The sequence below is a fragment of the Eumetopias jubatus genome, unplaced genomic scaffold (assembly GCF_037043125.1).
Source record: "Eumetopias jubatus isolate StellerSeaLion01/CBP00866 unplaced genomic scaffold, mEumJub1_p1.0 scaffold_6, whole genome shotgun sequence".
NCBI classification, from domain to species: domain Eukaryota; kingdom Metazoa; phylum Chordata; class Mammalia; order Carnivora; family Otariidae; genus Eumetopias; species Eumetopias jubatus.
In genome coordinates this window covers 99,123,620-99,151,339 of record NW_028274812.1, presented here as the reverse complement: position 1 = coordinate 99,151,339, position 27,720 = coordinate 99,123,620, and the positions used below count along the sequence as shown (strand labels likewise).

The following is a 27,720-nucleotide window of genomic DNA, read 5'->3' as shown; positions in this document are numbered from 1 at the left end:
CCACAATGATTGCCACTTTAAAACTATACATCGGTGGTTAAATACCTAGTTAGTTAGGCTTCTGGGACAATAGAGACTACTCTTTTCTGTTCACAGATTTTCTTCCCTCCTTGGCTTCTTTGATGTCTAAAATTCCCTGAACAGGGAACAAAGTCTTTCATTCCACAATTGAGTTCAAATTTTAAATAGCCAAATCCTTGGAGGAAGTCACGGAATGGCTGGAATTCACATTCAGGGGTCATGACCAACCTCTTTGAGAAGAGGTTGGAAAAGAGAAGAGATCATCACACAGTAAAGAATCCATCCCTCTGTACATACACTGAGGACACACGAAGGAAACAGTGTGTCTAAGCAATTCTCAACTTTTTATATTTTTAAGACCACTTTAGAAAACTAGACATTTTGGCCATGTCCTTGAAGGGATTAAAAATACTCAGAACGACACTAATAGGAAAACCATAATTACATTGTTATAGAAAACAACATTATAGAAAACAGTTTTAGAAAACATCACTGTTGTAGAAAACAACGTCTCTCAGAGCCCATAATAGCTTTTCCTGTTATGCACCAGCCATTGGGTTGACCTTTGACACTGGGTGCTTGATCCAAATGACCAAAAGTCATATTCTTGCTTCTTTCTTTGGCATCAGCCAGATATTGGTTTCACGTCTTAGCCACGTACCTACAGCAAGTTTTACCCTGCTCTCTACCAAGTCTCCTGGCTTATTCGGCTCAATGTTCCAATTAATAGTCATCTCCCAAAGCAGACTATAAACTGACTTGTAGAAAATATAAATTTTACTTATTGATCAGAAGTTCTGGAGGGGAGGAGGGTGGGGGGATGGGTTAGCCTGGTGATGGGTATTGAGGAGGGCACATTCTGCATGGAGCACTGGGTGTTATGAACAAACAATGAATCATGGAACACTACACCAAAACAAATTATGTAATATACGGTGATTAACACAACAATAAAAAAATTAAAAATAAAAAAAAAAGAAGTTCATGTGCACCTATAAAAGGCTTGTGTTGCACTAGCATGATGGACACTGGTTGAGAACAGTGGCCAAACTGTTGTTGAATCGGTGGCTGTTCGAATTTCTCCCCTGGAAATCTCATTGCTTATTGTCTCCTGGTCTCCCCTAGGCCAGGAAAGACACTTTTGATAGGAACTCCCACTTTTCCTACAGCATACCTGAAGGGCTGTCCTTCTTTTGACCAAAAGCCAAACGGCGAACTGGCATTCGGGACAATCTGCCACTGGTAACCAGGGGTGGCTTCAGTTAGATCCAAGCCCTCGACAGCATCTCCGACTTCAAACAGAAGCCCCCGGTTGCCTGTAAGACATGCATACCTCGTACACATCGGAGGACATTCGTCCCCAAACTGGGGAACTACTTTACCTCAGATAACAGAGTGAAGGTGATCCAGATACTCTCTACAAAGATGAGTCCACCGAGACCCAGATGGAGTAGTCATGTGAGAGGTTCTACAGATAACACAAATGTTCTGGAAAGCAGAAAATATTGTGTACTGTAGGATTGAGCCTCTTGGAAAGAGATACTTGATAAGGAGCACAAAGGGGAAATATTCTCAGAGGATCACAGAAGGGTAGGGAGCCCTTTTTAATGGGAGTGTCAGGGAAGGAGAAGCCAGGCATGGGGAGAACTGACCAAGCAAACAAACGCTATGATTGAGTAAAGTAGGACAACATAATCGTGCGCTTTGGCTTCTCTTGTTCAGGAGTGAACTTCAGTATCTTTTTTTTTTTTTTAAGATTTTATTTATTTATTTGAGAGAGACAGAGGGTGCACAAGCATGAGGGGAGGGAGTGCAGAGGGAGAGGGAGAAGCAGGCTTCCTGCTGAGCAGGGAGCCTGATTCGGGGCTCGATCCCAGGACCCTGAGATCATGACCTGAGCTGAAGGCAGACGCTTAACCAACTGAGCCACCCAGATGCCCCCTCAGTATTTTTTAAGGTCTAGTTCAGCCTGGGAATTTTATTCCCTACAACCCCTTTTTCCCAGAAAATCAGCAATCCTTGAATTTTTCACATGTCATGGCCCCAATGTGTGGACTCACACATGGAACAAATTATGTGGTGTGCTGTCATTACATGATAATTTCAGTGATACTCTACTGATTAACTTGTTTCATATTGAGCAAACCCTGACACCAAAGGTACATGTACAATCAATATTACATGATTGCCCCCTTGGACTGAGGGTGCAGCTAGTGAATCATCCATTTGTGGATTCGGATTTCAGCTCTGCCGCTTTCTACATGTGCAGCTTCGAGCAAACTGCTTAATGCTTTCATTTTCTTGTGCATCAAAATGGGGACAACAATAAATAGAGATCATGCACCAAAGACTAAGGGAGATGGAGTTATATGTCAATTGTATCTCAATAAGATTGGAGGGAAAATGAGTCAATTTGATAATTCTGGCAAAAAAAAAAAAAAGACTAAGGGAGCTTAAAATATATACACAAAGAGCCTGAAATACAGTTAAGTACTCAATAAAGGATCGCTGAGGTAATCATTATTATTTTAAACTACTATTGTTGTTCCTTGTGAAATCCAAAAAAAAAAAAAAAAAAAGGAAATAGATAAGGAACAAGCAGAAAAATAAGAGAATATTTTAAAATAGTACTTGGATTACTGGAGAACTATTTTAATGCCTGCCCTGTGCATGGAAAGATGTTCTGGGCACCCCTGGCCTCCCGTCAGGAGAGACCAGCCACACCACCCCCACCATTTCCACTGTACCAACCAGTTGTTGTCAAATGCCCTCTGCTTTAGGAGCACCACTGCTTTACATAGTGATTTGGACTCCTTTCATGGAAAAAACTTCAAAAGGTCTCCATAAAGGACGCTAAGTCCCACAAACAGCTGCATTCAGGAAATTATCCTACCATCACCCAAGTAGCTAACGCAGGAACCACTCGAAGAGGGGCGGCTCTCTATTTCCTGAGAGGAAACACGCATCCTCTCTATCACCTGCTTCAGTAGTTTTGTTTGCTGGGATGGGAGCTTTCCCTGACTAAAAATGGCAGATCTGGGACCTGGAGAATGCTCAAGCCAAAGCTTTGCATGCGTTTTCACACCTGACTGGCCTTTCTTTAGAAAGGCTTCTCCCCCCGCTGGGTTACTTTCCCTGTAAGTGTGGAGCTTCTGGAGTTGAGCTCCCTGTCTGTAGTTGAACCGTGAAGTCAGCCCCCGTGGGGCCGGTGAGGACCACAGATGCGCAGCGCATGGTTCCAGGCTACGTAACCCGCCAACCGCCCTCGGTCCCTAACTACACCTGAGCTTCCAGAAAAGTGCTCCAGCGCTGTGCTCTTCATCTGCAGAGAAGAACATGTGGAACCTGTCCCCTTGCCTGCCCCATTTCTGCCCACTTCAGGCATCAACTTGAGGGAATGGCACAACACATCCCTACTTTTCAAAGAAGCAGGCAGCCACCCAGAGGGAAGAAGAAATGGCATTTAAATGCACCCCACTGCGCCCCACTCCCTGGCCTTGCTTGCTGCTATCATTCAGAGCACAGGAGAGGGCACTTAAATGCTCTGGTCTTCTTAGACAATGGGCTCCCAACTGACCCATGGTGTGGAGGGAGGCAGCTTAGGGGTTTCCACCAGTAGCTACAACAATGTCTTGACTGAAGTTATGCTTTCTACGTCAGGCCTCCCCTGAACCCCACTGGCCATTCGTCTGGTTGGGGCTAGCAGTACAGTGTCACGAGACATCGGAACAAAGCTAAGGGCCCCTTTGAAAGGAAAGCCCTGACAGTGGTATCTCGGGCCCAGAGCTCACTGAGCTAACCAATCAAACAGCTGAGGCAGCAAACACTCATTTCTTCCTCCCCGTCCCTCGTGGTTGTAACCAGAGTTCATTGAACAGTCATGGTGATGACTTCCTTACCTGCCTGAGGGGCAGTGAGCGTTGCACCTTTTCCTGGAGCCCTGGTGGTGCACTCAATCTTCCTGGGAGACACGTGTCTAATATCACATGGAATACCTGAGGAGAACTCTTTAATTAGATAAATGGATAAAGAAAGAGAGAAAGAGAGAAAGAGGTCTATAGATGTAATGGCAGGACAACACAACCACACTGAAGTTGACAGGCTCCTACTCTAAGGCAATGAACTGGACGTGGGTGACATAGCAAACGTTGTCCCCCCAAATGGGGGGGGGCCAGGAAAGGGAGAGCGCAGGGCAACAGGACATAGGGCAGCTTATAGTAATCATAAAGAAAGCCAGGCAAAGCAATGCCGTTCACTGAGAACACACCCAACCATTCAGCTGAGCATGGGAGGGTAAGCGTGACGTAAGATGGTGAGGACATTTTCCTGCATCCTTGACATCACCAACTGGAGGAGCCTCCCACCTGGCAGAACAGAAGGTTCTAGAAGAGTCCCACAAAAGGATTAGCCAAGAGGGAATTCCAGAAGAATCTGCATAGCAAATGCCTGTCTACTCCAGCTTATATAGAGGGCTAAGCAAGGAGGGTGGAGAGAGATGTTGCCTTTCAGTAGGAGAGACCTTTGTGAAGAGGCAGCTGTATTTCCCCTTCTCTTCATTCCCAGGATGAGGACCCCTGAGGGAATTGCCCGTGAATTATGTGTGTCCGCAGAACACTCTGTTCCTGCAGGACTGCAATCCCACCTGATCTCAACCAAATGAGTCAAATATCTTAGGACAGGATGGCATGAGTTGCAAGAGGCAAAAATTGCTTCCCCCACTCTCACCATGCTATAAGATATACATAATCTCCTGCAGCATTTAAAACTCTGAACTATTTTCAGCCATTTCAACTTAGTTACCTGCTATGGTAACCTGGGCAGGATTGTTGAAGAAGTCTCCTGTAATTGTGATGTCTGTTCCTCCCCCAAGGCTCCCAGTTTCTGGAAACACTGATAGTATTTCTGCAAAAGGAAAAAAAAAGTAAACTTCCAAATATAGACCAGAATGTGACCCAAATAATAATATAATAATAGAAGGAAAGCTATCAACAATGTATTCCTTACTTGAACTTTTCTAAGATGAGCAACGGTTGGAAATTTTTCTAGTAATAGTCATTTAAAACACATATAAGGACTCATCTATAACAATATGAATAATACATATAAGATCGATATTTGAAAATGACTGAATGCAGTCACTCACGCTGTCAGCAGAAATCCCTACATACCATGATGCTTTCTTAGGCAATCTGTCACCAGAATTCAAGTACTCGATGTATAAGTTACAGAATAGTAGGTTATACGTTACAGAGGAATCAACTTTGGAAGCACCAGGCAAGGCTTCATTCACCCTTATGAGTCTGCAGTTTGCACTAAGCAAAAGAACGCATCCCACCATCGTCTTCAGGAGCCTTGCCCTCCTCCCCATCCTGCATGCTCCTCCCCCTGTGTGCACTCACCACCTCAAACCTTCCATGCTGTCTTCCATGTGTTCTTCCATGCTGTCTCCTGACTGCTTCAAAACCCCACTGTCATGTGCCACATAGCCCCCAGGATGTAAGATTTTCTGGTGCTTTCTTCTCCTATGATCCAACTTTGACCATTCTAAGTTCCATTCCCTCCAGGGGAAAGAGGAGTTGTGTTCTCCAATAAACTGAAGATACAAAGAAGCTAATCATGAATGGTTTGGAGTCTATCACAGCATTTCTTACATAATGCTCTTGCCCATGAAACAGTATAATTATGACATCCTGGGCAAGTGGTTAGAGAAAGCACATGAAAATGCACAGGGGAGGTTTAGGAGTGCAGCGAGGGTCTGGTGGAGTAGAAAGAAATTTCTAGAAATGACTCCTGAGCCAAATCTTAAAGCATGAATTAGAACTGGCCAAGTGAAGGAGAGAGAGAGAAGGGAAAGGGTGTTTAAATAAAGCAAGTGATAGTCTGAGTGTGGAGAGAGGTTGCACTTCAAGCCCATGTCAGTGTCGCTGGAATATAAGAGGGAAAGATGGAGCAGGAGCAGATGAGGAGAAGACCAGAATCTGGTATGTGGTACCATTTCCTATAGAGGGCGGCCAGCAGAGGAGAGACATCAGGTGTGTGTTTGGTGTAGGGTATGGTGGTGGCGATGTAGAACGAGGACCATTCAGGGGACAGATGGCAGATAGGGGCCCCTGGGAACCACTTTGGCAGGCCGGGCAAGAGATGATGGGGTTCTGAATTGAGGCAGTGGTTGTAGAGATAGAGCGGATACCTCATCTTTAAGAGATCGATGGGAGGTCTAATTGCAATAGTAATCTAAAACCGTATCAAGAAATCAATGGGAGGTAAAACCAACAGAAACTGGTAACTGAATGGATTAGAGACAAGAAAAGGGAGGAAAATTGTAGATGAATCCCAAGACTCTTGCTCATCTCCCTTTTTTGACAGCTTTTGGAGTTAGGACAGACACCATTTTGTCCAGCTTGTAGATATTTAATTACAGCTCAGAAAAGCTAAACGACTTAACCAAACTCAGGGAGTAATTGAATGGCAGTCCTCAGGGAGCTCTGCCAAGAGCTCTCTGTCATTGTCCACATCCCGTCTCCCACAACCTCTCCTGCTTTGAGAAAGTTCTGGCCTGAGAGGCCTCATGCCAAGAAGACATTGGTGCTGGAAATATGAAATAGTTGTGTGATTGGAGATACCTGTCAGCCTGTGTGGCATTCAGGGTTCAATTGTGTTAGGCACAGTCACAAGGAAGCTTGGGGTCAGGTGGCCAGGAAAGTGTACCTCCCATTGTATATTGCCTGTGTGCGTAAGATTTCAAATCAGATCTGCATTTTCTAGTATTGGGACCCTAGGTTTCTTTGCCTTTCTGGGTCTGTGTCTTCATCTGTAAAATGAGACTAGTACTGTCCGTCTCATAACTGAATTAAATAAACATTGAGATCACATGTAAAACACTCAGCAATCCCCAGCCATGCTTCTCTTGGCCCTCACTATCACCTTCCCCTCGGGTGCTTCCTCAAACGGACTCCCAAAGAGACTAGTTACACGGGTTAAAGAAAATAAAGGCAAGCGTCAAAATTCAGCTTTTTACACAATTAGACTATCTAGAGAGTGAATGACATTTGCCCCATGACCTACAAAATTTCTTGCACTTTTGGCAAAGGTAGATCCTGCTGCCCCTGGAATGTGTTCCTCCCTCACAGACGTGTCTTCAGTGGTTTTATGATCATCGTCAAGACTCAAATCTAAGCACTCTTCTTTAGTGGTCAATTCCCTGCTACAGAATTGGGTTCACAGTTTCATGCAAGCTTCCAATTTTCAGCATTCACTTTTTAGCACGGAGATTTACCCATCAGATAGCAACACCATAGTTGAGCATAAATATCAGCAAGTCATAAATTGTTGGATGAATGCTCAGAGGTGGTGTTAAAGTAACTGGAAAGACACACTTTCGTACTTTTCAGCGCCACCTCTTTACCGTTATTTCTCAGAACATAGAACAAGGATGACCTCCTTTCTTTCATTCAGTTTATATCCACAAACTTTGTATAGAAGCCTATGATCGAGCCTCTTTTAATATAGTAATGAAAGCTGACACTCACACAAGCAACTTCTGCTCAAAACCCAAGGGTCACCCATCATTATGGCGGGAACAGCTTCAGGTGCTCATGGTTATAGAGAAATGGTGCCAGGAGGGAAGGAGGGAAGGAGGGATCCCCCTCCTCCTCATCTCCCAAGGGAAGGAGGATCCAACGTTGAGTGAGGTGTGAGGGAAGGAGCGAGGAGTTCAGGGAGGACAGTAGTACCTGAGTATGTCTGGTACAGGAAAAGGTCCAGTTTAGCACTGACCAGCCATGCATTCTTGTGTACCATGGACCTTCCAAGACAAAGTTTTGTTTTAGATGAAAAAAGCATTTAAGATTGCATTTCTTAAATCAGCTACCTAAAACGAAGATTGGGAGCCAATTTCCCCTGATCTTTAGAACAGTTTGGATAGCTTTGATGAGTAGAGAATGATACCAATGGGGCAACATGTGTTTTGTGATTTAGAAAGTTTTTGATAATAATACCTACTTCACAGAGCATAACAAGTGTTAGGGAAAGATGAACATGAAAGGGCTTGGTAAGGAGCTGGCCTAGAGTAGATACTCCAAGGATTTTAGTGTGATTCCTTCCTAAATTTGAGAGAAAGAGAGAGAGAACCTCCATACCTGGGGCTGTGAGCTTTAGGTGATGTGTCACTATCACCACAAAGGGATGAATATCAGCTAGAGAGTATGCTTTTAAGGAAAACCCCTGACAAATTATATGGTGTCAGAACATTAGGTAAGGCATGCGGAAACCATTCAGAATCATAATCCACTCTCCAAAACTCTGAAATTTGGATGCTTTCCATCTTGAAGAGGGCATTTCCTGGAATGGCACAATGCATTTCATGGAACAATGCACTGTTTTAAATTGACAGCATTATGAGATTACTTAAGACCTAATTCCCACAATTTTGTGCCACCATCACATCGAAACATTTACATTACCTCAAGATGAGTGTGGCAGACACAATTTTATTCACCTAAGTAAAAGAAATCAAGTGGGTACAGGGGGCTTCATTATGCTATTCTGTCCCTGTATCTCTGGAATTTTTCATTATAAAAGATTCAAAAATATAAGAAAGACAAGAAAGAGATCAATAATATACGGTGACAATAAATTTGCTTGCTTCCAGTTACTTACTTTCCTTTGTTAAATACTGAGAAACTAACATTCTGGGAGCCTGTAACAAAAAGAAACAGACATTAACACAGGAGACTGCCTGTATCACCGGGACCAGGCCATTGCTACCATAAACCCAAGGACTCCAGATATCACCAAGTTACCACCCAAACCTGTAATTTCTTTAACAGTGCCCAAAATAAACACCTCCGAGACTCAGCACCATCACTGTTGACTTCCAACAATAAAAGGATAAATGCGGTAGCACACAGCAGGCAAGAGCCCAGGCTTACAGTACCACTAAACGTGATAAGCCCACAACCAGCTGCACTGGTTACTAGCTGCAATTTTCTCACCTATAAAGTGAAAATAATTCCACCAACCTCACCAATCCACTCACTGTGACGATTAAATTAGTTTCTATTTAAGCCGTTTCACGTAGCTTTTTAAACAGTTCTCAATACATGGTAGTTACTATTCTCATCCTCGTGAGAACCAATTCTGGAACAGTATTTTTCTGATACAGAAAAAGAAACAGATAAGACGTTCAACTTAGGTTACTTCTTGAACAGACCGATGTAGTTGCCTTCCACACGGCACTGCAGAGTTCCAAGACCATGGTCTTCCCAAAGAGGGTAACTAGAGAAAGAACCAAAACCTGAGGTGAGAATTACCAGACATCTCAGTTCAGAAGTTCTGACTCTTTAGGCAGGAAAGTAAAAAAAATAAATAAATAAAAAGCCAGTTAGTCAGTGAAAATTGGCAGATACCGAAGGCATAATGAACTCATTGGAGCAAATATGTAGAATAGTACTAACTAGAGTTCTCATCAATACATATGCTATCAGCCAAACACAGTGTGAGAGACAAAATTTAACTCGCTCTTAACCTCTTTTTCAGACCTTTCCATTCCTTCCGAAACCTTTACAACAAGGACAGCAAACTCTTAACAAGAAAAAAAAAAAAAAAACTATTAAGTGTGAACCCCCCTACGGATTGGGATAAGATATTTATAAATGACATATCTGATGAAGGGTTAGTATCCAAAATCTATAAAGAAGTTATCAAACTCAACATCCAAAAAACAAATAATCCAGTTAAGAAATGGGCAGAAGACATGAATAGACATTTTTCCAAAGAAGACGTCTAGATGGCCAAGAGACACATGAAAAGATGTTCAACATCACGTATCATCAGGGAAATACAAATCAAAACCACGATGAGATACCACCTCACACTTGTCAGAATGGTTAAAATTAACAACACGGGAAAAAGACAGATGTTGGTGAGGAAGCAGAGAAAGGGGAAGCCTCTTACACTCTTGGGAATGCAAGCTGGTGCAGCCACTCTGGAAAACAGTATGGAGGTTCCTCAAAAAGTTGAAAATAGAGCTACCCTATGACCCAGTAATTGCACTACTAGGTATTTACCCAAAGGATACAAAAATAGTGATTCAAAGGGGCACGTGCACCCCAGTGTTTATAGCAGCATTATCAACAATAGCCGAACTATGGAAAGAGCCCAAATGTCCATTGACTGATGAATGAATAAAGAAGATGTGGTGTGTGTGTGTGTGTGTGTGTGTGTGTGTGTGTGTGTGTGTGTGTGTGTGTGTATGTATATATATATACACAAACACACATATATATGGAATACATATACAATGGAATATTATTCAGCCATAAAAAAGAATGAAATCTTGCCATTTGCAACAATGTGGATGGAACTGGAGGGTATTATGCTAAGTGAAATAAGTCGGTCAGAGAAAGACAAATACCATATGATCTCACTCGTATGTGGAATTTAAGAAACCAACAAATGAACATAGGGGAAGGGGAAAAAAAGAGAAGGAAGGAAGCCATAAGAGACTCTTAACTCTAGAGCAAACTGAGGGTTGATGCAGGGAGATGGGTGGAGAATGGGCTAAATGGGTGATGAGTATTAAGGAGGGCACTTGTGTTGAGTACTGGGTGTTATAGGTAAGTGATGAATCATTAAATTCTCCTCCCGGGGCGCCTGGGTGGCTCAGTCGGGTAAGTGGCTGCCTTTGGCTCAGGTCATGATCCTGGGGTCCTGGGATCGAGCCCCACATCCGGCTCCCTGCTCAGTGGGGAGCCTGCTTCTCCCTCTCCATCTGCCCGCCACTCTGCCTACTGGTGTTCTCTCTCTCTGTGTCAAATAAATAAATAAAATATTAAAAAAAAAATTTTCCTCCCAAAACCAGTATTACACTATATGTTAACTAACTAGAATTTAAATAAAAATTTTGGGAGAAAATTGTCAACCCACAAAAGAAAGATCCTGAGCAAACAAACTGAAGACACCAAGAAGAAACTACATTATAGAGTCTGGCTCTACAACATGCCAGTCCTATAAAACTAAGCTATAGAGTATAATTCTTGTGATGGCCTCAAGAGAAGGTTAAATCTACTCAATCCTGAGTGAAGTGAAAATCCAGCAAAATGTTGGTTAGCTAAACTGTAAGCATGTAGACACTCATTTTAAAAAATTCATTGTAATACATAAACAAACAAAGTTTAGTTGTTTTAGTTGTTTTTTTTTTTTCCCCTCCCTTTGGCTGGTCATTATAGTGGAGTGGTTAAGAGCATGAACTTAGAGTCTGGCTAGTCAGCCCCGATACTCATTCCAGCTCTACCACTTTCTCTTTTCAAGGCCTTGGGCAAGTTACTGGACCCCTCTGTGCCTGAGTTTCCTCATCTATAAAGTGGAACTAATAACCATTTGTCCTCACAAGGATATTGGGTAACTTAAATGTAAAAGTGTTAGAGCAGGGCCTGGCCTAGAATGAGCACTTAGTATTAGCTATTTGTTTTCAAGAAAGTTTTCAGAATCCATTTCAATTTGCATTTTGAATCAATTACCATGTATTTTCCAGTAAGTCTAAAAATAAGGCAGTCATCAGTTATGGGTGGTCTATATTAAAAAATAGATTGTGTGTGTGTGTGTGTGTGTGTGAGAGAGAGAGAGAGAGAGAGAGACAGAAACCCACATGGAAGAACCTAAAAGCATGTATGTAGGCAGGAAAGACACTCACCGGCTTCCTGTCTGCCTGTTTACAAGAGAGCAGGCTGTGACCCATTTGTCTCCTTGAGCTTCCAAGATCAATGGGCTGGATAAAAAATGGGGGGAAAAAAGACATGAGACAATAGCGTAAGGCTCCCAGTAAACATTCCTGGCAACATTCACAGGAAACGTTGTTCTGAGCATTCTCCTCTGGATTTATGGGGCATTCTGCAGGTGGCCAAAGCCTGTCCCCTGAGGAAATGTTGAATCAATTCTCAGCCTGCAGGTAGGAGTGCATAGCACTATTTCATGGTCCACATTTTCACACAGCAGAAGGAGCATTTCCCTTTTCCCCCAAATCTTCATCATGTCCACATTGGCTCTCCTGGGTCTACACAGAACCCCTGTGGAGTTTATGTCTTTGTTCCACCTTTCAAATGCTGTATCCCAGACCCAGGCTGACATGGCACCAAGCAGTGAATGTGACATATTATTAAGGGTGCCCTTGGGGCTTCTAGCCTCCACAGAAAGAGTCATTTCCTTTCAAGACAAGTTGACCATGACTTAATGCCAGAAATGTAGATCCTTAGAGGAGCCAGATCACGTCCTCTTCAACTAGGGCAGAATCACAGAGACGGAATGTTCGGTTCCATCTCTGTGATTCTGCCCTACCCCATCCTCTCTAGGAGTACGAGGAAAATTAGACACAGTATATAGAATCTGCTCAGCTATAGTAAGACTAGATTCCCTTTACCTCATCAAACCTCACAGTAACTACTTCAGATGTTGCATAATCAGGTGCTTAGAGCTTCCGCCAAAGACTACAACTTCACCACTTTCCCTCTGGTTCTTCTCTTTCCCTAGCACACATGATCTAATAGTAACACTTTCTGTTTCAAGAGTCTCTGGTGAAGAAAGTCGTGTTGGCAATCCCAATCATTCCCACAAAACAGTAAAACTCAACGGCTCTCAGTGCCTTCTCCCGCATCTTCCTCCCATCACACTAACATAATTTCTAAATGCACAAACGCATACCAACCAAACAGGGAAGTTATAATGGTCTTTTGGGTTCACACATCGTTTTTTAAAAAATTTATTTCAGCCTGAGAAACAAGGGGGAGAAGGGTAAGAATCGAAAAAGAAAACCCACAGATGCAATTACAGCACGATTCACGCTGAGCACAGAGTGACTAGTTGTCAGTAAATAAATGGACCAACTTAATCGACCAGTTGCAATTACGTTAACAAAGTTTGCTGAAGCCCAGCTCACCAGGGACCATAAACTGCAAAGAGGAAAACAGCAGTTCTGTGCCAACTGCTCACAATTTATTGCTATTGGGGAAGCTGGTCTCAGGAAGCAACCCAGCATATTTGTAACTAGTTGAACACCGAAACACACACTTACCTATCAATGTACTCAGCATCAAAATCAAAGGTTTCTGATCTTCCAGTGATAATCCAGCCATACACATGTATTAGTTTTCCTGTTTTAAGAAGATTTTTTTAAAAATGTAATAGACTTAGCTCCAACGATAAATTATAAACTATTTCTTTTTGGTTTCATCTATTTAATACGGCCAAACTGGCCATGAGTCAGAATATTAATGCTTTTTCACAAACTGTACAACAGGAAAGGAGCCCCAAGTATGATCCGGTGATCAATACTACCCGTTGGAAAGGCTAAAATAACCAATTATTGCAATCACAGGCTTAATCATCTATGTATGGAGCACAGAAGCAATAAGAGGCCTTCCTCACCGTCCCACGAGGCTTTCAGGAGGAAGGGGCCGGTTTCCACACGCTGCCTTGTTCTACCCTCTTGGCTGTGTGTAGACCATCCACCTAACGTGGGATTTAAGGACCGTGTGCCTTGGGGTGCTCCGCATTTCATGAGACTTTCCTCTGGACACTTGCTAATATGGACAACCCAGGAGGTGCCTATCCCACGACCTGGATGGGTATTCGGGATATTAAACTTTTTTCCATACCTCAGAGTACAAAAGATAAATGTCAAGGATGACCCAAATGGATGCAAACTAAGAAAGGAGGGGATGAGATGAAATAGAACAGAGTTATGGCTTAAAGGATGGGCAATGGCTCATCCCATTCATGGAACCAGTATGTCTGTGTTCAAAGATAGGGCAAATTGGGGACCTGCAGACAGTCATTGTCTGCCTTGCCCCCTGACAAACGGATGACTTCTACTGCTGAGCTCCTCTATGTGACTCACAGGGATTTCCACTGGGTGGCAAGCATTTCCTTAATACTCCCCTCTTTTGGTTCAAGTTCAAGAGGAAGTGTGGGCATCAGCAATCCCCTCTCAGCAACTCTCGGTACTGCCCCTACCTGCTCTGCTCACAAAGAGGTGAGAAAGGAATCTGATGCAACTCTCTCAAAAAGAGTTTGGGGGCCCCTCCCGGATGCTACATGAGCTGCTTTGTTCCATCGTTTAAAGCACCTAAACTCCCCTCTGCGGAACTACACGAGGCAAAGTTTTAAGCAAACGCACCACAGTGAGGTGATGTAGTTAAAGTTCACCAGACAACTCCACGACCTGGAAATGTGTGCCTGCCAAATAATTAGAGAATTTAACCATCTGTGCTGTAATCCTGTAGCATCACAAACCACATTAAGAGATGAGAGAGGTTTTGGCTAATAAGTAAAACCTCAAAGATGGAAGAGAAAAGAGCGCCGAGGAGGCTCGTGAGGTCACTGAATGCTGAGGACTTGGGATCTCTTCACGGCCACATTCAAAGTCACAAAAGAACATTACCAAGAAGTCGTTCCCTTCACAATATGCTTGTGTAGTATTAATCTGAGATGCTTTCAGATGCGGTCATTGGAGGACTGGCAGTGAAACCATGGGAACCTTCCAGGAAATATGAGAGCCACTGTACAGTGAATGGGTAGAAAGGGACGGAACCTAATGCCTTAGACAAAGGTCACAGACACGAAGAAACCCTCGAGTCTGCAGTTCTCCACTCCTAATAACAACTGGCAAAATAATTTCCCTTCATTTTAATAGAGCTAAATTATTGATTTCCTGGCTTTGGTGGGCATGATTTCAAGCTCTGATGGGCACAATTTTAAAAATTGGTAACAAGTTATAGAAATTGGGAATTCTAAGTTTTTGTCTTGTTCCTAAAATAGAAGCCCAACGGAGGCTGAGAAATGGCTAAGCCTGCCCACGGTGCTGGGCGATTCTGTGTCACAGTGGAAGACTGTTAACCACAGACAGAAATTCAACTACTAATGGAACGTCACCGCTCCTGTCCTCACCACCTCCCCCATCTCCCTGGCTGCCACCCTGGGCAGGCTTCCCAAAGGAAATGAGAGTAATTGTCTGGAAAGTGATTTCAAAGATGCCGCCGCGTGGATCCTGCCTGGAGGGACCACTCCACTCCAACCAGGCCAGCCACCAGTCATTTCCCCAGAAGGTGGAGGAGACAGGGTGCAGCACTCATACTGGGTGGGAGAAACGGGCCTGACAGATCTGGGTGAGCCAGCAATCCCATTTCACACCTCTGATGGCAGGCTCCTTCCTCATCCCTCACCCTGTGGACTTCTGCCGTCGAAACAAGTGCTTTCTAACACCAAAGCAGCAGGGACCTAAATGTCTGCATGTGATTCTCCGACCACATCTCTTTTTAATAAAACATGATCATGCCTTGATTATTCAGACAAATGGAAAGAAACAGATCTCTGAATAACCTGCATTAATAAAATCATGCCAGATTCATATTCTTCGGGATATCTTTAAATACATGCCTACAAAATCTGTGCCTATACACACCGCATGCACACACACAAGTACAAACACTTGGCAGCAACTCAGATACTCATTTTGACATTCTTGAGTAGTCCAGCCATTCAAAACTCTTATCAGTTTATGCATTTAGACACAACTACATATAAACATTTAGCAACTTGTATTCCCATAATTACACCATCTGGAAACCCTGAACAAAGGAAAAATCTGAAATAGACATAGGAATTTGCCAAGAATCAGACGGCAAATCATATATAATCCTAGGTGTGCTTACTACTTAGTTGTAAGGCAGGCTTAGCAATTCTTGAATCTATTTCTTAGCTGCAATCCTTTCTTCTATGTAAATCTCTCTCTTCTTTCTCTCTCTTCTTCTCTTCTAGCCCCTGGCCTTTGCATGTGTGTGTGTGTCCTCTAACTCATAAACAAGCCCCCAGGATAAGTATCAGGGTTCCTGGCCTTCCATATAGTATGCAACACCACCACTCAGCACAGAGCAAAACGTTGGATATACCTGCCCACTCTGGATTCTGTCTGTCTGGGTTCAAATCCCAGCTGCACACTCACTAGACAACTTTAAGCAAGCTGCTTAACCTTTTAGTATCTCATTTCCACATCTGCAAATGAGAATAATAGTCCCTATGTCATCAGGTTCTTGTGAGGATCTAACAAGATAATACACGCCAAAAGCTTAGAACAGAGCCTGGCTCACAGAAAGGTTCCATAATGGTTTGCTATGAGATGTGGGTGATTATAAAGTTAAGAGCAATGATGATTTCTATTTCCTCCATTCCCTGGCAGTACCTGGTTTGATTTTGCTGGCCTCTTTCTCTTTTCATGTTTGGATTCTTTTGTTATCAGTGAAGTAACAGAGCAAAAAGTGCCCAGAGGTGAAACCAAACCCGGTTAAAATTAAACCAGAAGTTGACACATTTTTAAAACAGCATCAGAGAAGAAGCTCAATGCTCCCATTTATAGACAGCACCCACCTGGATAGAAGAGTTTACAATAGCTTTGGCAAAGGGATCCATAATTATTCCTATTTTAATAGGATATTCCTTACCTGGAGCTCCACTTGGTGGTGTAACTTGGTAAACAATGGGTGTCTGCCCCCTGGAAAACTGTTCAGGAAAGATCATCACAAGGGAGCATTTCATTAGCATATCACGACCACAAACAAGAAGCAAAAGTCATTCTTCATCGAATATTAGTCGAAGGTGGTAAATGGTTACATTTCCTCAAATCAACTAACATCTATTTCTTTATATCCCCATAATCTATCTGTGAAGCAGAGGTGACGGATATTTTCATAGTTCTTCCATTCGGGAGGTAAAGGGAATTTTATCAAGGTCCCAGAGCTCTCTGCCCTGCACCATATTGTCCAAACTTTGGCAAGTTTCTTTCTACCTGTCCACCTGCCATACCCAGGAACACATTTTACCAGAAAGAAAGGTAGGTAGGCCAGGCTTGAGAAATTCCATTATGTAACTTCGTATCTTGGAATCTTGAAGGATTTTTTAATTTTTCTAGACAATAATTCACTTACTTAAATTGAAAGGATTGCCACTTAACTTATTATCACCCAACACGTAGACAGGAATTAGCGAGCTAAAAAAATTGGAAGTTGGGTAGAAAGACAAGTGAGGTGTTTGTTGGGAAAATGGACGGTGCCTATTGGGAGAAAAATGATGCAAATGACTCAAGGAATGGCAAGGAACCTTATTCTTTGAGAAGGAGGAAGCAGCACTGAGGGGAGAGGGGAAAGCCTGGTCATGGCACTCCAAATCATCTTTCTATGCCCCCTCCCTGCAAAGCCCATTTTCTGCTATTTATAAGCTCCAGATAGGCAGGGACAATGCCGGACTCAGTCACAGTCATATCCTTGTGCATAGCCTGGGATAGAGAAGACATTCAAATCTTTGTGAATGAATAGAGTAGATCTCCCCTGTGAGATCATTGATATGATGCTTGTAAGTAAAAGAGAGAAAAAGACAAGTCCTGGAATTCCATCTCCCCTATAGGCATCTGGGTTAACCCAAGATTAGTGCATTTCACAGCCAGGGCCAGTGTGAAAAGAGAGGCAGAAGGATGCACTGACCAGGCCAAAGTTTGACCCATGAGCTAAAGGCACTCAAGAAGAGACCTGGTCTCCCCATCCGGCCACCCTCACCCCCAACCTCCTCTAGATGCCCAGACTGCCTTCATTCCCCATAAACTACACTGCTTCCCACTTGCAAATCCAAGGACAGCAGATCATTTAGCTTGGTCTGCTTCCAGCATTCCAGGAGTCCACCTTCCCAGGGAGAATATCACCGAAGAATAACGCCATTGTTCATCGACAGCCCGAAACAGAGGGGAGAGCCAACGACATTTCAACAAAGCTGACAGTGGCCTGGCAAGTTTGGGTTTTAGGCATTGATCCACATGGCTGTACAGCCTGCCATCAAGGCCAGTGTCCTCCTTTCTAAGGGAGAGGTTTAGAGAACAGGTTACAGGAAGTATGTACAGTCAGGAGGTCAAGGTAAGACTGTAGTGACATCACCGATCGGGAGCAGCTCTGATCTCACCAAAAGATAAGGAACAATGCAATTCCACACACACTTGCCAAACTTGCACTCCCTACCCTGGCCTCCCACCTTCCTCCCACACCCAGGCCCTCACCTCTCACTGGGGCACCTTTCATACCATTGTCATTTCCACTGGAAGTATATCCTAGGAGCCTCAGGAGGTAGAGCAGCCTTACTACTCCTTCTCACAGACATTAGAAACTGAGGCAAAAGAACAATCGAGTCCAAACCAAATAAGGAAACATGCCTCTGGATTTCCAGCTTGCAGTGTAAGCGCTAGCGCTCAGTCTGTGAGCCTTCCACCCCAAGCGTGGGGGCAGTAGAGTGACTCCTTGATCACTCTCCTTCCTGTTCCTTGGCATGCTGGGGCGGCTCAGAGTTCAACCTCAGAAAGAGTCTCCCTTGTGATTTCCTCTGAGCTGACACAACATAAAAATGGTACATTTCTAAGGAAAACAGGCCCCGCTCACCCAGCAAGCTAGAGACAGGACAAAGTGAAAAATTAATGAGCTTCCAAATCAAGCTTCCCGCCTGCGGATCCCTGAGCGCAAGCGAGGTCAGCGGCAGCAAGAAGGGGGAGAGGATTAGGAGAGTGAAGCCACAGCCCCCAACTGCTTGATAAACCTTCTGTGAGTTGTTCAAACTTGTCAGCGCCCGCAGCCGGCTCTTTGAAGTGGACTGCGAGATGGAATTAATTTTTAATACTCACAGCTCCCCCAGTCCCAGTCCCAAAACAAAGAGACACACCGTGTTTTATTTAGCTTGGAATGCCTCTCATTAACTGCGTCCCCTGGTGATTTTTCATCAACTCGCCAAGCTAGGCGAAGCACTCAAGGACTTGTTTTCTTTAATGTGCAATTTTAGGAAGTGCTTCTCCTCTCTCCGCTTGCTCTCCTTTCCAATCTTTAATAAGTAGGAACACTACTATCTGGGGTGAAAGGAACATCAAAACCAAAAACAGCACGGTGATTAGGGAGGGTGCTTGGCCATCCGTCTTCTGTTACATTCACAGACAGTAGAGAGGTGGGGGTGCGGGACTTAATAAGAAAGAATGATCTTTTTTTTTTTTCTTTCTGCTGCATATGTACAGAAGCAAAATTCCAGAAAACAAGACTCTCTGGGAGCGAGAAACAAGTTGTTAAATGTGAACTGACAGCAAATTCCAAATTTGTCGATGAATTGCCTGTATAAAATGTAGATCGTAACAGGGATGAATTTAGGGGATGAAGTCTTGTTCTAAAGGAGCATTAATTAATGACAAAGACTCTTATGAACAACTCTTCAGCGGAGGCACCCTGTGGGAAGGACACCATGACAAAGAGCTCTGTCAAACCTCAGCCTTTTATGAAAAGTCTAAGGCCTACCCTTTCAGAGATTAGTGGAAAACCAACCTGAAATGGACAATAGGTTGAACCAAACATAGAATTAAGACCAAGTACACATATTGCTTCTCCAACATAAGTTAGGCATTAACTCATAAACTCTCTGCTTCCGTTTAGCTCTGCACTTGGAGAATGCCACCAGCAAATGCCCTTTCAATCTAGGATTAGAAAGAGGAGCAGAAATCACATGAAGCAGAGGGCAAGGTAGAACTTGGGTCTCTGAGTCCCTTCCCCCTACTAAGACTTAGGAGAATTGCAGCTGTGAAATGAAACATTGACCAGTGATAATCTTTGCAGCTCCTCATGGGCTTAAATTTAGATGAAGATTTAGAATCCAATGCTGGGGGACGCTTGGGTGGCTCAGTCAGTTAAGCGTCTGCCTTTGGCTCAGGTCATGATCCCAGGGTCCTGGGATCGAGTCCCATATTGGGCTCCCTGCTCAGCAGGGAGTCCGCATCTCGCCCTCCCTCTGCAGCTCCCCCTGTTTGTGCTCTCTCTCTCTCTCTCTCTGTGACATATAAATAACCAAAATTTTTAAAAAATAAACTCCAATGGAGGTTCAAGTCTTAGTTCTTTTAGACTCCACATGTAAGTGAAATCATACAGTATTGGTCTTTCTCTATCTGACTTATTTCCCTTAGCACAAGACCCTCTCATTCCGTCCATGTTGTCACAAATGATAAGATTTATTCTTTTTTATAGCTGAGTAACATTCCATTCTGTATATATACCCCCTCTTCTTTGTCCATTCATCCACTGATGGACACTTGGACTGCTGCCATATTGTGGCTATTATAAATAATAAACATAGGGGAGCATATATCTCTTCAAATTGGTGTTTTAGTTTTCATCACATAAATATCCAGAACTGAAATTGCTGGATCATATTTCTATTTTCAATTTTTTTGAGGAACCTCCTTACTGTTTTCCACAGTGGCTGCACCAATTTACATTCCCCCCAGGAGAGGGAATATAGTTGATAACATTGTAACAACTCTGTGTGATGACAGATGGCAACCTAGACTTATTCATGGGGATCACTTTGTAATGTATAAAAATATCAAATCACTATGATATACACCTGAAACTAATAGGACATCATATGTCAATAAAAAATTAAAAATTAAACTAATTTTAAAAAATCCTAGTTCTGCCATTTAGTACCTGGATGACATAGGCAAAATTATTGATGAGATGGGCACATTATTTCATCTCCCTGAGTCTCAAGTCACTCATCTGTAAAACCAGGATAATAAATAGCTACCCCATAAAATTGTTGTGAACACTAATTAATGTACATAAAACACAGAACCTGACATACAAGGGCTCCACACTTAACTTTCGTTGGTATCGTCTCAGACACCTCACAACTACCACCCACCTTTCTTCTTACCCTGGCAAAGCAGACTCTGGCTGACTTATAACTTGCTTCTTGATAGCACAAGCCTACCACCCTCAGACGAGGCAAAGACACATTCCTCCATCCTTAGAACCCACCTTGAACGTACAGTTGTTTCGTGATCCAGGACTCGGGCTGCCCACCACCTGTCCCCCAGAGTGCACTTCCAGGTAATACAGACCCTCGTGTGCTTCAGACAGCAGAGATCTGAGGGCAGAAAGTGGAAATCCTTGTGAACCAAAAACTGGGAACTACCAAAGCCAGAAGCCCCACATGACCACTCCAAATTTCCTCCAGCACCTGTGAAACAGAGCTAACCAAGGATTCCTAGGTTTCACTTTTCACCGTCTAGATCCACTCATCCACTACAAAGATTGGATCCTTCAGCAACATGTTATAATTGTTTTACTGGAAGTCCTTAAAATTAAAAAAAAAATTCTGTCTTGTTCCTCAGAATTGTAGGTTCATAGGACTTCAAGACGTGGAGGGGACATTGATAGATAATCTAGTCCTAGTTTCTGTTAAAAAAAAATTTTTTTTTGATGGTTCCTGGAATGCCTGGGTGGCTCAGTCGGTTAAGCGGCTGCCTTCAGCTCAGATCATGATCCCAGGGTCCTGGGATTGAGTCCCGCATCGGGCTCCTTGCTCAGCGGGGAGCCTGGTTCTCCCTCTGCCTGCTGCTCCCCCTGCTTGTGCTCTCTCTCTTTCTCTCTCTCTCTCTCTCTGACAAATAGATAAATAAAAAGTCTTTTAAAAATTTTTTTGACAGTTCCAAATAGATTAAGAAACTTATGTGTGCGAACACCACAGGTCAAGAGCAAAGTAGGGCTTGAATCCTAAGCTCTTTCTGATAAAAGGCATTGATTTCACATGTTGCCAAAAAAATTCTTAACTTCATAATATTCAAGCAGTCCATAAATACTTCGTAGATCCATCAAGAGAGTCCTGGACCCCCTCTCCTCTTTTCACAAATATCACAGTGATTTCTTCCCCTCTTTGATGCTGCCATTCCTGTTGATTTTTGTAAGAGAGGGAATATGATGAATAAAGAGCTAGAATTAAGAAGTGCCTCCCCTCCAAGAGTTTCTCACTAAACTTTTCAGTATGACTTTAAGTATTTAAATCTGCACGATCCGGTGTATAACCATTAACCATATGTGGTTACTGGGCACTTGAAATGTGGCTAGTCCCAAATACAATGTGCTGTAAGTGTAAAATCTCAGTGGATTTTGAAGACTTGGTGTGCAAATAATATATAAAGTATATCATTAATAATTTATATATTGATTACATATGAAATAATATTCTGGATATGTTGAGTTAAATAAAAATGAGTAAAATAATTTCACTTGTTTCTTTTGACTTTTTAATGTAGCTACTAGAAAATTTTAAATTACATTTGTGGCTCACCTAAGGTTTGGATTAGACAGTGCTGATTTAGATGCTACAATGTCAGTCCTGGTGAAAGCAAATATGTCTTTATGATAATGAATATGACAGTATTTCATTGATGATAAAATGTGCATTTTTTCACATTTGGGGGTTAATTGAACTTGATATTCATCTTCCAACCAATGAGTACATGTAAGAGGATAGTGTTTCTTTTCCTCTAAAAAAGATTATATAAAATCAGTGGTGCATCTGAAAATCATTAGCATGTTGGGATCGAGGAGATAGAACATATAAAACTTCAGAGTTTTGATCTATTTCATGGCAAGGTCTTGCAGGAACTCTATGCCCATACCTACCATAAAATGTAAGGAAGACCAACAACCCAGTTTAAAAACAATGAGCAGCAGGGCTGTAAGAAAGTTCAGTTCAAGAGATATCTATGGAGCCACATCTATGCACTAGGTATTGTGCTAAGTGCCATAAGGACTACAAGGGTGGTATTAACACATCCCTTGTCCTCAAGGCACTTCATTCTAGGATGAATCTGCGAGTGAACAACTGACCTAAGTGTCATGAGAAACACAGGGCTGAGGAAACAGGGCCACTGAGGCTACACGTGCCATGCCTCTGTGTAAATTACAAAAGGTGCTCCTTCCTCAAAGCTGTGACAACCATCACCTGGATGTCAGCCCCTATCTGCCTCCCTTTCAAAGAAGGGCAGGATTACACTCAGTTGTATTTTCAAGGAAGAGGTGACATTTGCAGGTTAGATTTCAGTAGGCAGAGATGGAAAAATGGGAGACTTCCTGAAGGAGAGAACAGAAAACAAAAGGAAATGACAATGTTGTTGTTGTTGTTTCTCTTAAGCAATGATCCACTTTCACGCGGCATCTCTTAAGACATGAGTAGGGAAAGAATGAACTCGTAGAAACTTCGTAAGACAACAAAAACCTGAGTAAAACAGTAGATGACCTGGAATCCTGTACAAATCACACCAAAAAGGAAATACACTGAGGACTAAAGCAAATTTCCTTTCTAACCGGTTTGGGGTTTAGGCACAATCATTCCAATTATGCCTATTTCAGAAGATGAGTTCTTTAGATGGCTCATGGCAGCATTTATTGAAATCTTAACAGCTATAGAGCTCCTCGCAAACAACAATAAGAAAACAGAGCTGGAAACACAATCCAACCCCTCCTTATAAATGTCTCAAGTTTCTCAAAATTCTTCCCCATATTTTCATCCTCCCTTAAGCCCCAGAGCCCTGAAAAGGAACTTTTCAGAAGCATATTCACACAGAACATGTTTAAAAGCTATAGCTGATAACTGCAGTCATAGAGGGAGTTGCTCTAATTTGCCACCCAAAACTACCGAGATAAGCAAAGCACTCGCCCTGTCTGATCTTCTCCTTCCCAGACAGATGTACCTGGTCCTGCACATGACCACCGGCAAATCCAAGAAGACGGGAGAGACGTCACAAGGGATGCTCGGCAGGACAGGCACAGCCACATTCACCAGGTATATCTCCAGCTGAGAGCCATTGGTGAGATAAGGGAGCTCCGACTCCCAACCTAAACACAAGGGAGAGGGGAATCTCCAGCTGAGCAGAGTTGTTGTAATCCACACACAGGAGAATGTAAAAACATGGCCACACAGGGGCAAGGTGATAAGCTGAGCTTGCCTGAGGATTAAATGACTACTCCTCATTTCCAAATGCATTTATGACTACGGTGTAAATGGATGGTCTCATTGATGAGTTTACAAGAAGAATTTTCCTCTCTTCAGGTCCATGCACTGAAATCCAGGACTTTCTCAGCCCTAAGCTAAACCGTGGTTTAGAAGTTCCCACATGTAGAATCATGTGCAAGGAAGATAACTAAAATTCTGGGGAACACAGTGCTAAGGATTATCTACACGCTTCCATATCGCGTCATTTAGGGTTTCTAGGGTCCCATCCCACAGCTTGGGATACGAAGGCGGACGCGGGCATATGATGGTGTCATGTGCTCTACTTCTGTGACACCAAGTGAGCATCTGGAAACACAGAGGTCAGTGTCAGTGGCTCCAACAGCCTTCAGGCCCTCTTTTACACCTGTCCTTAGCCAAGGAAGAGAGCCAAAGACTCAGATTATTTAGGATTCTTAACACCAATAAATAAGAAACTGACAATTGGTAAGACCCAAACCTACCATCAAAAATGACTGTGATCCACGTTCCCCCTGCAAGACTACCTTCTTCAGGTTCAACGTGGAAACTCAGGGAAGGCACTGTCAATAAGTAAGAAAAACACTGGGTTTGAAGTTCAGATTCAATACATCCACTTCCCTAATGTTATAAAAACAAAAGATAGCATTCCTCAGAATCACCAGAAGGGCTTGACAAAAGCACAGATTGCTGGGCCCCACCCCTGGAGTTTCTGATTCAGTAGGTGCAGGGTAAGGCCCAAGAATTTACAGTTCCGACCAGGTGCTGCTCGTGCTACTGGTTTGGGGATCACACCTTCAAAACTTTGATTTTAAGGAGAGTTCTGCCTGATCCTCTTATTTTGGACATCCAAAAACCCACCATTCACCAGAACAATCCTGAATTTCTACTTCTTTTGGGAAGGGCTTCAAGGACACATTTGGTTCCTAATTAAACAGAGTATCTCTTCTCTCTTTCCCACCCTTTAATTAGGTAATCATAATTTAGTTGTAAAGTCATCCCTTATTACTTGTAATGCCACTTCCCAGAGAAGAGGAGAAACTTTTAGAAGCTGTCCCTATTTCAATCATCCTGCTCAGTATACCATCTTCTGATTTCCTCCTTTTGAATATATGATCAGAATGACTCCCCAGATGGATACAAAACTCTATAGACTTTTTGCCTTGCCTGCTCAGAGAAAGGCTGAAGCATGGATCAGTGCTGGAATTTCCTTGGAAAAAACAACAACAACAACAACAATATAGACTACACATGCTAAGCTAGATTGGGTTCTCCCATTGAGACCATTGGCTGAGCATAATAATCAATCCTTATCTTTGAAGACGCCTCTCGACATGCCTTAGCCAAGGCAAAGCCAATTCAAGGAGCCATCAAAAATCGGTCAGCTCCTCAGTGAGATCATAGATAGGGAAAGTGTTATCTACAGAACACTTTTCATTTCCTGTGTCAGAAAAGATAAAGGATAATGCAGGCCATGCTAACTCTGGTTAACCCAGACCTTCCATGTACATTTACAAAGGGGGCATAATGCACAACCAAGTGTGGTGGGCAATCATTCACATCAACACAATTATTCATGGCAGGCCCGGCCAGACCACCCCATGCTTACCCTTCAAAAGAGTACTAGATACTTCTACCTAAAGAAGGGCCAAAACAAATGCCATCAAAAGATACCAAGGAAGGGCGCCTGGGTGGCTCAGTCGTTAAGCGTCTGCCTTCGGCTCAGGTCATGATCCCGGGGTCCTGGGATCGAGCCCCGCATCTGGCTCCCTGCTCAGCGGGAAGCCTGCATCTCCCTCTCCCACTCCCCCTGCTTGTGTTCCCTCTCTCGCTGTCTGTCTCTCTCTGTCAAATAAATAAAATCTTTAAAAAAAAAAAAAGATACCGAGGATAACCAAATTCACAAAGAAAATTAGAGATGTGATTTGAGAAACGAAGAGTTTGATACAAGCAGTCATTAACCTCTAAGACAAGATAAGCTATTCCCTTTGGGAAAACAAAGCAATAAAATCTGAAAAGAATTACATCATATGGCTCAAAAAGGAACTATAAAAAGAAGGTTATAAGTTATTATTAGAAGCTCAAGACTATAACAGCAACCTCCACTGGCCATTAAAAAAGTATATATTCGGGGGGTGGGAGGGATGGGGTGGCTGGGTGATAGACGTTGGGGAGGGTATGTGCTATGGTGAGCGCTGTGAATTGTGCGAGACTGTTGAATCACAGATCTGTACCTCTGAAACAAATAATACGTTATATGTTAAAAAAAAAAAAGAAGAAGAAGAAGAAGATAGCAGGAGGGGAAGAATGAAGGGGGGGGAATCAGAGGGGGAGACGAACCATGAGAGACGATGGACTCTGAGAAACAAACTGAGGGTTCTAGAGGGGAGGGGGGTGGGGGGATGGGTTAGCCTGGTGATGGGTATTAAAGAGGGCACGTTCTGCGTGGAGCACTGGGTGTTATACACAAACAATGAACCATGGAACACTACATCAAAAACTAATGATGTAATGTATGGTGATTAACATAACATAATAATAATAAAAATAAATAAATAAATTTTAAAAAGTATATATTCATAACTAACACACAGCCTCAACTACTAAACAGGAAAAAGTAATCTCTAAGCAGTGAAAATTTAAACCCAGAGCACATACTTCAAGACTTTCCCCCAAATAATATTTTAAGTATCAATAAACTAATTCTCAAGGTAACTTGTTGTGTTCTATCTATAATCCCTTCAGAACACATCCCACTCACCTGCCAGAAGTAGTATTTTCATCCTCATCAGAGAGATCATCCAGAAAGTCATCCTGTCCACTTAAATCAATCCTCTCAAAATTGCTCAGACGTTACAAACTTTTTCAATTTTGCGGAAGCAGTGTAGCTTTCGTGCTTTATAAAAACAAAAACAAAAACAAAAAACAAAAAATTACCATCATTTTTGCTCACATACTATTACTTGACTGTGCCAAAACTTGGAAAATGAAGGAAGTGATACCAACACGGCCCTAGAGTCTTCAAAGGGACCCACCACCCTCCCAAGCTCAGGAGAAAAGGATAATCTAAGAATCTTGTTTAAAATCATCACTACCCACCCCCTCCCCCTCTCCCACAAACTTATTTGATGCATGTTTAAGCTGGGTAAATAAAAACAGCCTCTTTCATTAACTCATTGAACAAAAACTTAATTTAAAAAATAATAAATTCTAGATATCACGACACTAGTTAATACTCGTTGTAGGGTGGGGGGCAGGGGGAGGTTGTTTTGTTTTGTTTTGTTTTGTTTATAGAAGTGTCTCAGTCCTCCAGGAAACCAATCAACACAAAAGAGTAAAAAGTTTCACAAAGCAAATGTTAAGTATGGTACAGTGTTAAAAAAAAAAATGGTACTAATGGGAACTTGGGGGTAAACTGTCATGTCCTCACAGCAGAGGAGAAAGGGAGGAAAGAAACAGGAAGAAAAAGCTGGACCCTCCAAACTGTACCCCAGGATTCCAGGGTCTCTCTACCCCATTCCTGTGGAATGCTGGCCCAGTCCACCAGGCCTAGCTTCCCTAAACCCTGCCTTTATTGTGCCATTGTTCTGCTTAATGCTTTTAATTCAATGCAAAACAGCCACCATTCATAAAATGGTAAGAATACCTCTCAGTGGGGCTCCTAGGTGGCTCTGCCTGTTAAGCAGCCCACTCCTGATTTCGGCCTCGGTCACATCTCAGGTGGTGGGATTGAGGCCCCCGTTGGGCTCTGCGCTCAGCAGGGAGTCCACTTGAGATTCTCTCCCTCTGTTCTTCCCCGTTTGCACTTGCTTCTCTCTCTCTCTCTCT

General features: G+C 42.9%; 1 protein-coding gene across 1 annotated transcript in view; it reads right to left on the bottom strand.

Moving 5' to 3' along the window:
- PKHD1 (PKHD1 ciliary IPT domain containing fibrocystin/polyductin) overlaps nucleotides 1-26,705 on the bottom strand; it is a 465,684-nt gene extending 438,979 nt beyond the window's left edge. The window contains 13 exon segments of the mRNA XM_028097676.2: nucleotides 1,196-1,337; nucleotides 3,921-4,016; nucleotides 4,822-4,923; nucleotides 7,755-7,825; nucleotides 8,680-8,719; nucleotides 9,233-9,297; nucleotides 11,714-11,788; nucleotides 13,088-13,166; nucleotides 16,512-16,569; nucleotides 20,895-21,003; nucleotides 23,615-23,759; nucleotides 24,378-24,455; nucleotides 26,654-26,705. Of these exon segments, the coding sequence (XP_027953477.2) occupies nucleotides 1,196-1,337; nucleotides 3,921-4,016; nucleotides 4,822-4,923; nucleotides 7,755-7,825; nucleotides 8,680-8,719; nucleotides 9,233-9,297; nucleotides 11,714-11,788; nucleotides 13,088-13,166; nucleotides 16,512-16,569; nucleotides 20,895-21,003; nucleotides 23,615-23,759; nucleotides 24,378-24,455; nucleotides 26,654-26,705 (1,112 nt within the window).
- Between the last annotated feature and the right edge of the window lie 1,015 nt (nucleotides 26,706-27,720).